The 15,730-nt window shown below is 43.6% G+C and overlaps 1 protein-coding gene across 1 annotated transcript; it reads right to left on the minus strand.

The window, feature by feature from the left end:
- Positions 1-5,056: 5,056 nt before the first annotated feature.
- LOC143111516 (cationic amino acid transporter 2) lies at positions 5,057-15,730 on the minus strand. The gene is made up of 11 exons (XM_076273762.1): positions 15,361-15,730; positions 14,700-14,855; positions 14,093-14,255; positions 13,776-13,912; positions 13,148-13,370; positions 12,304-12,440; positions 12,027-12,129; positions 11,573-11,697; positions 11,026-11,186; positions 8,332-8,440; positions 5,057-5,490 (listed from the first exon to the last, which is right to left on the minus strand). The coding sequence occupies exons 1-11, from the start codon at positions 15,728-15,730 to the stop codon at positions 5,345-5,347; spliced, it is 1,830 nt and encodes a 609-aa protein (XP_076129877.1). The 3' UTR covers positions 5,057-5,344.

Consider the following 15,730-nt stretch of genomic DNA (forward strand, 5'->3'; position numbering starts at 1 on the left):
GATTGTGACAGGTTTTTCAACTGCGCTTGCGCTGTAGCTCAACTCGACAGGTAGCCCAGTTTGACAGAACACCAGCTGAGATCTGATAAACGGGTCCGTACCACACACAATAAGCGCACCAGATCCGTCAAACGGATCCAGACCAATTTTGGACCATAGACTGTAAAAGAACGAATGGACGAAAAGGACGAACAGACTCCATTGTTTTCAATGGGAGGGCACTGACACAAATTTGAACGTTATTCCAGTTGAACCCCCCCCCATCGTACTGCACAGACTCAAACTTAACTTTGTGACATTAGCCATCAAACTGAATCTTGTAACTCGTCTGATAGATGGTTCACATAGAAATTCTTATCACACTTCACCTTCAAAGTTAAACATTTATTTTTATTATCATTAACATCATCAACACAAGGGATATCAGGTTGTGTTAATGTTGAAACTACCAGAAATGATTATCTTCAAACACAGTCATTGGTAAAAGAATAATCTTCTTTCCACTTTTCTGACCTAGCCTACTGTCAATCCATCGAAAACCTCTGAAATTATTAGTGCCGTTTTTTTAATTAGGTATAGGCCTACTTGCCTCTATGTAATGCTTTACCTCGGCTTGTAGGCTTAGCTTACATAGGTTTTGTTCATGAGTTCCGGGCTGGCTGGACTGAGCTTCTTATCCAAACAATACGGTTATACACCAATACGGTGCAACAGAAAAAGTTAGCTTCCCTACAACCGGACATGTTAAATATTCTTCTTATGGGAGCCCAATTTTACGTACGAGGTAGTTGAGCTTGTTCTGCCTTGTACTGTTTATGTAGATAATACAGAAGCTTTGTTGGCACAGGATGTTATATGAAATTAAGGGATTTCTAAAAAATCCTAAATGAATGAGCATTCACGTGACTGTTTTCCCAAGATATACATGATGTATACATATACACTGTATACGTGAACGCTACTTTTTCTAAACTATCTTTTTAATAAACTGTGTGTGTATCACATGTGATACAACATGTATTGTGTGTGTATCAGGATTTGTAACTGTAAAAATGATTTGTGATTTAACAAAAAATAACACAAACAATTTTAAGTATTACTCATTTGTCCTTCACTTACAAATATGTTCCACAGGTACTAAACCTTCCACAGTTGTTGTCTTTCAATTACGAAACTATTCTGTCATTACAAATCTCTGCCGCTCGCACAAGTATTTTCTGCAAGTATACGAATACTTTTGAGACTGTTCTGGCACTTCCTGTTGAATAGCCAATGGCGATGCTCAGGTTTGGCTAGCCAATCAGGAATCTAAGTTCACTTACCAATCACAGAGCCAGGAGTGTGTTTGAGCAGGGCGTTTTGTGCTTGCGCTGTGCACGTAAACTCCATGATGGTCTAAACTCTAAAGAGAATCTGTGATGCTGTCATGATGACAAACTTCTCTCCATTGATCTGTTAACTTAGCTCACTCTCGCATCTCAAGCGTACAATGACCATCCACATCATATTTTGTTGTTTTCCAGGCGAAATTATGTCCATTTTTCTCCCAATAGCTGGCCTCATGCAATGTGGACCTTGGTATAAACTAGCAACATAACCTAGCTATCAAAACGTAAACGCCATAGGCTAGTGACCTAAGCTTAACATACTAAGACTTCTCTGTCATGACAATCCACAGCACAATTTTAAGTTTTCCGGAGCAAATAGGCATATGGTCTTAATTTTCTCTCGCAACAGCTGGCCACTCGCGGCATAGACTAATACAGTGTTTTTCAACCTTTTTTTGCCACGGCACACTTCTGACACTTAAAATGTCCCACGGCACACTAACATCCTGTGTGAAGAAAAAATAAACATACCATAGCCTAAAATTTCAAATAATACACAGATATGGCCTTATGGTTTCTATGCAAGACCTGCTCAATAAAACAAGCGCTCTCTGTTTCATTTGTAGGTGACTATATCTAATTTAATTGTTGTTATGAACTGGATATGTGATGATTCTGTGAATACTGGATATGGGGCCCCCGTTGTACAATGCATACCACAAATAGTGGAATCATACAATCAGTGAGAGCATGTGGTTATAAATTCTTTGATGCAAAAGTTGCTTTTCTGGACCAGTGAGTGACATTTGGGTAATTTTCTGCGGCACACCTGATGATCTCTCACGGCACACTAGTGTGCCCCGGCACAGTGGTTGAAAAACACTGGACTAATATATACTTACCTTATGATTAGCTAACTATGCTAGTTTTCGACACATACACGACATGGACATACTTTTGCCCCGGAAGAATGCAGTGACAAGTGGCCTAAGCCTATACACCAGAGTCTTTTTTGTTACATTCACTGTGTGCCGTGGCTCATGAATCTGCTTAGAATATGGGACAGTTCACAGAAGGAAGTAGACTAATTTTAATAAACATCATTTTCAGATAGATCACAAGACTTAAAGCAAATTTAATGTAAGCTATATCGTTTTGCCAGCGTGTCTCCCGTGTGCACCATTGTGAGCATAACATCCTCGTTCTTCTGACAGTCGATCCTCTTCAACCCACGTGGGGTGGGGTGTGCTACCTCCTGACTCTGTGATTGGTTAGTGAACTTAGATTCCTGATTGGCTAGCCAAACCTGAGCATCGCCATTGGCTATTCAACAGGAAGTGCCAGAACAGTCTCAAAAGTATCTGTATACTTGTAGAAAATACTTCTGCAGCGGCAGAGATTCGTAATGGCAGAATAGCTTTGTAATTCAAAGACAAGCAACTGTGGAAGGTTTAGTACCTGTGGAATATATTTGTAAGTGAAGGACATATAAGTAATACTTAAAATCGTTCGTGTTATTTTTTTGTTAAATCACATATTAGTTTTACAGTTACAAATCTTGATGCACACACACAATACACTTCTCATCCATAAGGTGGTGCAAAAGTCTGTGCACTTGCAGAAAAGATTTGTAACTGTAGGACAACTTTTTGTGCGTAGAATATTGATTTGTAATTGTAGAATATGTTTGTAATGGTAAAATATTTTTAACTGTAGGATGATTTGTAGCTGTAAAACTGATCCGTACCTGTAGAATAGATTTGTACACACGTACTAATATTCTAATATTCTTCCATACCCCTGCAGCTTCGGAATATGTGCTAACTAGCAGAGGTCAGGGCACTGCATTAGTGCTATTATGTTCAGCCGGACATATCGCGTGATACAGGCGACAAATCAGACAACATTCAAAGGCCGATCTAGATATCTAAATACACAACGAGAACCTGGATTCAGAACGCAAACAAACATGTTTGGTAGCAAGTGACTGCTACGCTAAAACCCCCACTAGCTAGCGAGCTAGCCATCAAGAAACCAAGCCAAACACACTCACAATAAAACGATCGAGCAAACACATTGCTCAAGAGACCACATTGCTCAAGAGACCACATTGCTCAAACCACATTACAAAGACGAAGTTCACCCAAGAGTAGGCTACCCAGTAAACAAAATAAAGTCCCGGCGACGTCCCCTAAAGGTCCCCTGGCGAACGTCACCTTCCTCGACATTGTGTAGGGTTCCCTTGGCGGACCTGTGTTCGGGAAGTCTAAAGGACATCCCCGAGACTTTGAGGGGACGTCCTTTAATGTTCACCGCGACGTTATGCGCGCAACGTTTATATTTCCGCGATGGTAAAAAAAAAAAAACATGAAACGTGATTACACATTATTAGGCTACATCTTGTAGGCTTCATGAATGAACATACCGGTAGGCTGCTAGGAGAGAGATTGTCGTAACCTGAGATCGCATTTATGATTTACCTGACAATTACACAATCAGGCTACACTTACAGTACCTCATGTTTACACTTCGACCAGTCATGCTTGATGCACCATCACGTCCTCCTTACGCATTATAGTGTTAGTGAGTAGACATGGACCTTTATACCGGGCTAGGATATGATACTTTCACATCTACAGTGTCTTTTTCTTAATAAACTAATAAAAAATTTTAATGGGCATATCCCATAGCATATTGTTCAAAAACATCATCAGAGTAGGCCTAGGCTAGCCTAAGCTAAATTGTTCAAACCATATTGTTTCAAAATTCAAAACAAACTAATAATAACCCAAAATGCGTAAATGAATTGCAATGCATGCTGGGAAGCAAAACTCAACATGAAATAAAGTACATGAAATATAACTAGAATGCATTGAAGTTATATCCACTCTAAGGCGTTTTCTTGAACCTGTGATCAAACAGGGACAGCCTAAAAATAGCCTATGTAAGCCTATTTCCCTGGAACATTGCAGATACATTTTTTTATTGTTTTCTCTAGGCTATGAATGCTCTTTGTAGCCAACGTTAAGCTGAAAGAAATAGATTCAACAAAGCCAAGTTCAAGTCTAATCCACTGTTTATGATTTGGGGATATAGCATATACTGTACCAGGCCAAGCTCTGTAGTGGTTGATCAATGAAAAATATTGTCTACATGGCTTATTTGATGTTTTAACGCAGAAAAACACCTTTTGGTCAATTCTCGCCAGAATTACAACAACAGCCAAATCTCCAAAGAGCTACTGACAAAGTAATGTTTCACGATTCTCGCGAGATTTGTCTGGGCGCCGCTCTTGGAAGTTGTATGGCTGGTTTTCTCGATAGGGACTCGCCACGTCTATGCTGGGTGAACGATTCGCCTATTACAAGTTCTTTTAACATCAAATTGGCTTCGTAAAGGTGAAAATCTTGCATAGTTTGCCTTTAACAGAATAGACGGACTGCGAATCGTTAATAATGATTATAATGGTTTATTCACAGGGATTATTCATAATGATTATTTATTATTCATATTCATTATTACAGTAATGGTTTATTCATGTTAAAAAATATCTTCTCCTTAAAGTTACATTGAAATGTTACCATAAAGACATGCTTTAATATCATTCTTTCCAGAAAAGTTTTTTAAAATACAAGTTTAGAAAACACACAAACGCGTGCGTACACACACACACACACACACATAAACAAGCAAGACATGAATACTGGCCAAGTAAATGTCAAATGTTTCAGCACAGTGAACATCCTGTATAACTGCAGCTATGCACTGTTACTGAACTGCAGCAGGTTTCAGACCCAGCAATACACTCTGGACTGTCTAGGGGAAGATAAGGGTAAAAGTAAAACCTTTTTCTTTGGCTTATTTTCAACATAAGTTCATTTTTGCAACTAAACAATAAAAAAGAAACTGGTCCTCTTTCCCAAAACAGAGGAATGTCCTTCCTGCAAAACCCTTTTGGGTTTACCAGATCTTGAGGTGCTCTAGAGGTGTCGGGGTTATAAGCTCTTGAGACATGTTTATAGTTTGGTTTGCCGTAGGACTGTGTCCGAGTCCTGTTCCAGCTTTTGGTCGATGGTGGAAACCTCCAGCGGGCTTCCAGGCGCCTCCATGCGCTGCTTCTGAACGCTGAAGTGGACCCCATAACAGAAGTAGATCAGGAGACCTGAAAACACAAGGGGAAAAACATGAGAAAAAACCCAGCTGATACATTAGAGGTGCATAAATTGCCACTCTGACTTCACACACAAATTCACACTTAACCGTTCGTAAATTTTGGAGCGTGGATGGAATTATCGTGTGTTTATTAAGAGCGTCACACACGGAGCGTCCAGAGCGTTTCAGATTGAATTTACAAAGGCACTCTAGGAAGCCCAATATCAGAGAGTCCCATTGTGATATCTACAGCAGCAATCACAAAAGTGTCCTCCCCATACAGACAATGTAGAGCCTAACACAGCTGGGATAATACTTGTCAGTCAGTGTGTGTGTGTGTCACAGATTAGTGTTTGTAATGTCAACACATGAGTAGTGTTAGAGTGATGTGTTAATGGTGTTGACACAGGAGTGTAGTGTTAGTAGTAGAGATGCACTGATTGATCGGCTGGTGATCGGAATTGGCTGATTTTCACGTAATTGGCTATGACCGCCGGCGACTGGCTGGTCAGTCTGAGATATGCCGATTTTATGCCGGTCAAATGCACTCGCACTCCACACTTGAAACATCACCCAGCTGAGTTTGCAAAGTTTGAAGAAGCTAGCGAAGCGAAACACTCAGGGCTGGATGTACAATGAAAGAGCTAATACTGAGTTTTTCGATCTGCAGCAAGCAAACGCCGTGCATTTCCATATTGCGTGGAATTTACTAAAGTGTCACTTTATTACGTAAACAGCGCTCATTTCCCCCTCTACAACACAAATTGCGTGCCCGCAGCTGAATGGAGTTAACCGATTACTACATTAAAAAGAATCAAAGTTTAGCGATCATATGTGATAATAAGATGTCAACAAGCAGCGACATACAGAGTAGGCCTAGTAGTTGGGCAGCCGTGGCCTACTGATTAGCGCTTCGGACTTGTAACTGGATGGTTGCCGGTTCGAACCCCGACCAGTAGGCACGGCTGAAGTGTCCTTGAGCAAGGCACCTAACCCCTCACTGCTCCCTGAGCGCCGCTGTTGTTGCAGGCAGCTCACTGCGCCGGGATTAGTGTGTGCTTCACCTTACTGTGTGTTTACTGTGTGCTGAGTGTGTTTCACTAATTCACGGATTGGGATAAATGCAGAGACCAAATTTCCCTCACGGGATCAAAAGAGTATATACTTATATACATACTTATATATATAGTTCTACTCCACTTAAAACAAATACTTAAACTATTTTTTTGCACATAGACTAGGGCTATGACTTAATAGATCTAATAGGTCTAGCAGATTGGGAAGTGGATATTGTGAAAGTATTAGAAAGGCAAACAAAAGCTAAAGTTGCTTTTGACATAGTAGCCTACAATGAAGAAAACCGATGCTCTGAATACTGAATCAGCTGTCTCTGAAAGTTTGTATAATTGACACATTTAACCAGAATTTGGATTACACCTGCCTTTAGTGTTTGTTGACACAGGAGTGTAGTGTTAACACAGGAGTGTAGTGTTAGTAGTGTTGACACAGGAGTGTAGTGTTAGTAGTGTTAGAGTGTAGTGTTAGTAGTGTTAACACAGGAGGGTAGTGTTAGTAGTGTTGACACAGGAGTGTGGTGTTAGTAGTGTTAGAGTGTAGTGTTAGTAGTGTTAACACAGGAGTGTAGTGTTGACACAGGAGTGTGGTGTTAGTAGTGTTGACACAGGAGTGTAGTGTTAGTAGTGTTAACACAGGAGTGTAGTGTTAACACAGGAATGGGTAACGCTTTAGAATAACATGTGCTTATTAGGTATTAACCAGCAGTGTAGCTCAATAAGTAGCGATGCACTCTTTGATGCAGGAGACCGGGGTTCGATTCCTGCTCACTGCAACAATTTTAAAGGTGCATTTCTCACAGCTAAACCAAGCTATAGAGAGATAGAAGGTTGGGCTTGTGGAACTATAGGCTACATGGTCCTCGCTTTAGATTGGGGGGCTGTAGGTAAGAAAGGTCTTATAAGCGTATTAGTTATCCACCTCTTTGTCTTATACACCATTAACAAGCATTAACAAGCTGCTTGTTAACACTTACAACTGTTAACAAATATGCTTGTAAGTAACCTAAAAGGCTGCTTATTAACACTTACAAGCTGCATGTTAACAGTTAGTTAATGTTATTAAAGGATAACAACAGTTAACTAACTGTTAGTAATGAATTGTTAACTGCTTATTATGCACTGTTAATACCTAATAAGGACATGTTATTATTAAGCGTTACCCAGGAAGGTAGTGTTAAGAGTGTTGACACAGGAATGTAGTGTTAACACAGGAGTGTAATGTTAGTAGTGTTGACACAGTGAAGTGTTAGTAGTGTTGACACAGGAGTGTAGTGTTAACACAGGAGTGTAATGTTAGTAGTGTTGACACAGTAAAGTGTTAGTAGAGTTGACACAGGAGTGTAGTGTTGACACAGGAGTGTAATGTTAGTAGTGTTGACACAGTAAAGTGTTAGTAGAGTTGACACAGGAGTGTAGTGTTGACACAGTGAAGTATTAGTAGTGTTGACACAGGAGTGTAGTGTTAACACAGGAGTGTAATGTTAGTAGTGTTGACACGGTGAAGTGTTAGTAGTGTTGACACAGGAGTGTAGTGTTAACACAGGAGTGTAATGTTAGTAGTGTTGACACAGTGAAGTGTTAGTAGTGTTGACACAGGAGTGTAGTGTTAGTAGTGTTGACACAGGAGTGTAGTGTTAACACAGGAGTGTAATGTTAGTAGTGTTGACACAGTGAAGTGTTAGTAGTGTTGACACAGGAGTGTAGTGTTAGTAGTGTTGACACAGGAGTGTAGTGTTGACACAGGAGTGTAGTGTTGACACAGGAGTCGTACTCACCAATTGCCATCCAGATGGAGTAGCGTATCCACGTCTGCCCGTCCAGCTGCACCATCAGGTAGATGTTGACAAACAAGCTCATCACTGGGAGCAGAGGGACCAATGGCACCTACACAAACATAGCAGGAAAACATAAACAGGTAAACAGTGAGTTTCTAGGTGTGGAGAGCCTCTGACTGAAAATAGGTATATTGTACGAATCAACATTATCTACAATATTTTTCAGTCTAGGGACATGTTTAAGAGCTCAAACTGCCTCTAGCTCGATACAATACAAATTCAAACCAACATAAATATTACATCACCCTACATACAGACGGGTTGCTTTCAGGCTATAAACAGCTGACTGTGTTTTCACTACAAAACAGCATTATCATTTCAGCGATAATGGATATATACTCTACTGCCCTGAGCTAATAAACAATGTCGGCCCTCTGATGTGGCCTAGAGTATCATAGAGGCCTCAGATATAGTCGCTGGAGTTAGGGGGTTGAACTGTTTGTATCAACTCTCCAGGCTAATCATCCACAGAGCAGAGGCCCACAAAAGTAGGATCAAGACATCCAGGATAAGTGACTGAGCTGAGCTCAATGAATCCAAAACGAGAGCGTCCAGGCTTATTTGGTTGCACAAAGACAAGCCAGGATGAGCAGAAACGGACAAAGTCCTTTTAGGCAAGTCCCTCCACTCGGCGGCCATATCACAACGCTTTTTGGGCACTCATCGGGCATCCTATTCGGCAGAAATGCGCGTGCGCAAGGCTTCACGACACCAATCTTGCTCCAGCGGCGAGTTCACAACACATGATTGGCACAATGTCTTCACAACACACCATATGATTGGCTCAATGTATTCACATCACACCACATGATTGGCTCAATGTATTCACATTGTTGACGTTTTGCAGAGGAAGGGGTGGGATATGTGTAGACAGCGTTACAAACTAGCCCCATGCATTTCTATGGAGGATTTTTTGAGTGCTCTGTCTCATCATTAGAAAGTCTCTGAAACGGATTCATCAAGCCAGGTGAAACCGATCCTGGATAAGGGCGCGCTCACGGCTCCCTCAAATACACCCAGCCACCGATCACAGATCCACTGATTCACCATGGCAAGTAGAGTGGCTTCATTGCTTCTTCTACGGTGTAAAGTAGGGAGCCATAGCCTTAACAGCAACACCTCTGTTTAGGAGAATATTGCAACTAGTGTCGCAATCACCACACGCGAGTATGGTTACAGCACTCCCGTGACGTCACATTGCCGCACGACAGGTCGGGAATGGCGAGTATGTGAAAGACATAATTAAAAAGAAAGTGATAAAGCATAAGCCACAGTGATAAAGTAAAGCAATCTTCCCTGATGACGACATTGGTCGACTGGTGAGGGACCAATATGTGTTAAATTAGTTAATATGTGTGCTTTAAATTTAAGTTAAATATGTCCTGCAGTGGCAGAGGAATTTATATAATAATATTCCGTCATTTTATATATAGCCTTATAGTCTACGGGAAACTGTAAATTATGTAATGATTGCAACATCATCTAAAAATCATCATTTACCCAAAATGATTGAAATTAATGATCACAAACGTTTAAATAATGAGGGTGGGTGTACTGTAGTTATATGTGATAACAATGTGTAGTGGGCAGTGGAATAATTATTGGTTTCCGTTTGTGGTGACTGCTGACTGAGATAAGGGATGAGATTAAATAGATCCTGGAATTTAGCCTGGTCTGGAGCAGGCTAGCTCCACAGAATAAATCTCCATGGTAACTTATTCCATAACATATCCTACTGCCCCCTATCCCGCTTTTGTGCAACCGGATCGCGGATAAATTGAGCCAGGATAACCAAGATATCCCGGCTTAATCCCTTATCCTAGTTTTGTGCAACGGGCCCCAGGAGGGGTTTCCAAGTACGGGGTTTAGTGACAAACCTTGGTAAGTTAACTCAGAGTAAGCGATAAACCTCCTAATAGAAGAGATGTATGGCTTCATTCTCCTAACAACACAATGCCATAGGGCTCTTGTTGTAGGAGGTTTACCACTTACTCTGAGTTAATTTACCCAGGGTTGTCACTAAACCACGTACTTGGAATACCCCCAAGAGTGTCATAGGAGTGTGTGTTTATCATGAAGGCTGTCATGCCGCAGTTCTGGGGCTACCTCCAAACTGCAGAGTGTATGTGTGTTTGTGTGTGTGTGTGTTTACCATAAAGGCTGCCTTGGCGCAGTTCTGGGGCTATCTCCAGACTGCAGTGAGTGTGACTATGTGTTTATTTACAATTAATGCTTCTCTGGTGAGCTGTACGGCTGCTTCCAGACTGCAGTGTGTATGTGTGTATTTACTATTAGTGCCACCTTGGCACAGTTCTAGCTGCCTCCAGACTGCAGGATGTGTGTGTGTGTCTGACTGTGTCTGTATGTGTGTGTGTGTGTGTTTACCTAGCCTGGGTGTTCCCATGCTGCCTTGTGCGCGATTTGATTCACGCTGCTAAGGCAGCCTGGAGACCATGGAGCAAATTTTCGCCTGAGATAGGGGACCAATCACAGAACAAGGGGGAAAGCAAGACGCATTTGATAGACATCCGTGGCACCCAATAAACGGATCTGGGCATTTTTTTCAAATACGAGAAAATGAACGTTTGGTTCCCAGACCACATCTCATTGAGAAGTGGTGGCGCTAGTGTTTACCATGAATGCTGCCTTGCTGCAGCTCTGCGGCTGCCTCCACACTGCTGCCAGGGAGAGCAGCATGAGCAGCCCTGTCACCACCACCAGCAGGATCATCCACCACTCGCCTATCAGGTCCAAGCCCCTGCTCAGAATCACACTCAGCACCACCGTCAGCACGACTGCAGGGAAGGACACACACACACGCATGCACACAGACACACAGACACACACACATGCACAATATGTAATACAGGTATGATATTGTCATCTTTACGTGTTACAGTACAGTGGAACTAGGATACCTTTTTGGAAATGGGGTTGTGCCAATATGATATGCTGTAATCAACACATGGTGATATACACACACACAAACACATAGAAGAACATACACACACAAACACATAGAAGAACAGACACAAACACAGAAGAACACACACACAAACACAGAAGAACACACACAAACGCATAGAAGAACACACACACAAACACATAGAAGAAAACACACACAAACACATAGAAGAACACACACAAACACAGAAGAACACACACACAAACACACACTTACTCATAAAGACGGTGAGCAGGGACACAAATTGTGAAGTCTTCGGGTTGGGTGCTGATGGGGGCTTCTTGATGCTCCAGGAGGAACTCTGTTTCTCATTCACCTCATCACACGCACCAGGCTGGTATCTTCACAGTCACAACACACACACACACACTCATTATTATACTTAATATATGGCTGGTATCTACACAGTCACAACACACACACACACACACATTATTATACTTTACATATGTCTACTATCTGCACAGTCTCAACAGTCAACACACACACACACATTAGTATCTGTATAATCATAACACACACAGTCATTATACTTTATGTATGGCGGGCATGCGCAGTCATAACACACAGTTATTATTATACTTTCTGAAGTAGGAGTATTATATGATTCCAGATAAGGATCATGCTAATGTCACTGTTATGAGGCCCACAGACGGACCCCGACCCAGACCTCAGGATGAGGATGCAGACAGCCACCAGTGTGTAGGCAAAAAGAGTTCCAATGGACATCATGTCCACCAGGGCCTTCAGGTCAAACACCAGGGCCATGATAGCTGCAAGTCAGGAAAGACGTTATATTAATGCAGATCACTGTCAGTTAATGCAGATTAAAGGGGCCCGAAGGACAGACAGACTATGGGCCAAGAAACAGACAGGTGAATGTGTCAAGAGACAGACAGGCCGAGAGACAGACAGGTGAATGGGCTGAGAGAGAGTCAGGTTCTCACCAGCGACGGTTCCGGAGGAGATCGTGGCGATGACGGGACTCTGACGGGCGCTCATGTTGCTCAGGGGTTTAAAGAGGAGCCCGTCTCGAGCCATGGCAAACAGAACCCGGGGCATAGGGAACATAGAACCCAGGAGACTGCAGAACACACACATAGGTGCACAGGTACAGAGACATACACACACAGGTGCACAGGTACAGACACACACACACATGCAGGTGCACAGGTACAGACACACACACACGTAGGTGCACAGGTACAGACACGCACGCAGGTGCACAAGTACAGGTACAGACATACATGCACAGGTACAGAGACACACGCACAGGTACAGAAACACACACACATGTGCGAAGGTACAGACATACACACACAGGTGCGAAGGTACAGACATACACACACGTAGGTGCACAGGTACAAACATACACACACACACACAGGCACACAAACATTTAAGTGGAGTCAGCCTGAGAAAGAGTGATAGAATGCTGACTAATTGATTCTATAGGATCGCTGACTTACTGGCTGTGGGATGTACTTACATCAACACAATAAATAACTAAGGCAGTTCAGTTCAGGAGTAGAGATCAGTCTTGGGTTCACATCCTCATTAATGACTGAAGAGGCAACACTCATGAGGCTAATGAGTAGCTTGATAGTGAAGAAACTTTGATCAGGCTTGAGGCTGTTTGTCTTATGAAGAGTAATGGCCTCAATATCACAGTAATACTTGTAATGCCAACTGTGTCCACAGGGAAAGGCTGAAAGCTTTAAGTTTGTCATCTCCTCTCCCTCCTGTGTCTGAATGAAGTGATTGGTGTATGATCCGGGAGACCGCACCCACCTGGTGGAGAGGGCACAGAGGGATCCGACAGCCACAACATACTTGGCGGGGCCCCAGCCCACATATTCAAACGCCACGGGCAGCGGGCTCTGGAGACTCAGCATGAAGTATGGCATCATGAGCGTCAGTGCAGCTGACACGCCGAAGTACGCCAGGAAGCAGATAAGCAGAGACGCCACGATGCCTATTGGGATGGATTTCTGCGGGTTCTTGACTTCCTCTCCTGCGAGAGACAGACAGACGAGGTCAACTAGAGGTAGACGACTCACTAGCACAGTTAGGAGGAGGGACCTCGCCTCCCCTACAAGACAAAGTACAAAGCAAAGATTCTAGAACAGAGCTCTGTTCTAGAATCTTTGGTACAAAGTCAGTCCATGAGCAAAGTCCTCGTGCATGAACTAACGGCCTCATGTGGTTTGAGAGGCAGTTTTTAAGCTCACCCATCGCTGTTTGTGCTTAGGATCATCTCATGGTAGTTTCAGATAGATTGTGTATGGTTATTAAGCAAGCTTTAGTTATACTTTAGACTTTGCACTTTGCCCTGCATTTAATTGGAGCCCACAAAGTTACCCTGAAAATGAGAGATATGGAGGGTTGGGGCAAGGACAGATGTGTAGATAGATAGGACCTGTGGTGGCGATGCAGTCGAAGCCAACAAAGGCGTAGAAGCAGGTGGCCGCCCCGGCGATCGTTCCCTCGATGCCGAAAGGGAAGAAGCCGCCCGAGCCATAGCTGAGGTTAGGCACAACCTCTCCAGTGATGTTGCTGTGGGGGGAGGGGGAGGTTGTTATTTGAACTGTTTCACAAGACCCCAATAAAGGCTGTCTCGCTGTAACATCCCAAAACCCCCAACATGTGGGTGAACCAGTACCTCTGTCTGTCTGCCTGTCTATCTATCTATCTAGATGAGGTGTCTCTCGGTCAGGTTTGGGGTTAGACACCTACTCTGAATTGGTATTGTTGAGAATGAACTCCGGGGTGAGTTGCCAGTTGCTCAAATCTCCCTTGATGAAGCCAGAAATGACGACGAAGATCAAGACCAGGACGTTGATAGCAGTGAAGATCTTGTTAACTGTGGCGGACTCCTTAGCTCCGAACGCCAGGATGCCTGGAGGAACGAGGCAGCACAGTGTCAGGGTGACCCGAGGGCATCACACACACACAGTCCCCTCCCATTCTTACCCATGTAACACAGTTAGTATGACTCAGCACAAACACAATCATACTTAAAGACTGTAAGCCCTGTAAAAGATTGTAAAAGAAAATAGTTTTATTGTTATTGTAATCTCAGCATCACTGAAAATGAGGACTACACTTAATGAACTTCCGAGATTAAATAAAGGTTGAATAAATGAATAAATTATTGAAAAGATAAAACGATCAGTAAAAGCCACTGTAGGCCTATTCTGGTTGTGTAAATAAACCAACCAGCTTTCACTGAAATGCCAGTTGGTTAACACCCTTTAGTTAGGAGTGCCCTGTGAGTCTGTCCCCGCCGTGTGTTCAGGTTAACACCCTTTGATCAGGAGTGCCCTGTGAGTCCCCCACCCACCGGCCAGCAGCATGATGAGACCCGCTGCAAAGAAGTCTGGGTAGGGGGCCAGACCCGACAGGTTCATGGGCAAGTTCTCCCTCAGCGCCGTGGCGATCTGGTTCCCGATGAGTTCATCGAATGTTCCGCTCCATGCCCTGGCCACACTGGACGTGCCTGAAGATGGTGACACAGCAGATCATAAAACAATATGTGTGGCCTAATGGTTAGCGCTTCGGACTTGTAACCGGAGGGTTGCCGGTTCGAACCCCGACCAGCAGGCACGTCTAACGTTATGTTATTCTGCTTTCTGGTATCCTGGCAACAGCATTCTGTGTTGCTATCTTGCTAGGCCGTCCGAAACAAAGTTTGTAGCTGGTACCTTGATGCCTGCAAAGGCAAGTGACTCGTTAGACAGCTGAGGGCAGTGAGGCTGCAGGCAGCTGCCATCCGTTTCGGACAGACCCTCTGTCTTCAGCATACAAACACAGATGCATTCTCTCCCATTCACATACACAAACACACACGCACACATATGCAAATACTGGATTTCTGTCAAATTTCAAACAGACATACACAGGCACACACACACTCAGCCTCTCCCCCACTGAAACACACAGACATACACACTTTCCTTACTGTTCGAACAAACACACACACACACACACACACACACACTTACCAATGATGTATGACAGCAGTAGGTTCCATCCGGTCACAAACGCCCACACTTCCCCAACGGTGACGTAGCTGTAGAGATAAGCCGAGCCTGTCTTGGGGACACGCGCCCCAAACTCAGCGTAGCACAGCCCGGCAAACACGGAAGCCACTGCGGCAATGAAGAAGGAAATGATGATGCTGGGTCCGGACACGGTTCGTGCCACCTCCCCCGACAGCACGTAGACCCCCGCGCCCAGTGTGCTGCCCACGCCCAGTGCCACCAGGTCAAGGGTCGTCAGGTTACGCCGAAAATTAGACTCCTCGCCATCGGGTTCCAAAGGCTTCCGCCGGGTCAGGCTCTTCAGGAAGGACAGGACGCTCTCACAGGGCAT

This window comes from Alosa pseudoharengus, unplaced genomic scaffold (assembly GCF_046254945.1).
Source record: "Alosa pseudoharengus isolate Yale_2024_CS ecotype anadromous, Long Island Sound unplaced genomic scaffold, YU_APseudo_1.1 YU_APseudo_1.1_scf_8, whole genome shotgun sequence".
Lineage (NCBI taxonomy): Eukaryota > Metazoa > Chordata > Actinopteri > Clupeiformes > Clupeidae > Alosa > Alosa pseudoharengus.

Bases quoted from the DNA above. Each gene is read 5' to 3' on its own strand.
- LOC143111516 (XM_076273762.1), bottom strand. From the start codon at position 15,730: ATGCCCTGTGAGAGCGTCCTGTCCTTCCTGAAGAGCCTGACCCGGCGG. The intron at 14,856-15,360 runs GTAAGTGTGTGT...CACCATCTTCAG, and splicing joins ACTGCTGTCATACATCATTG to GCACGTCCAGTGTGGCCAGG. The intron at 11,698-12,026 runs GTCTGGGTCGGG...GTGACTGTGAAG, and splicing joins GTCTGCATCCTCATCCTGAG to ATACCAGCCTGGTGCGTGTG.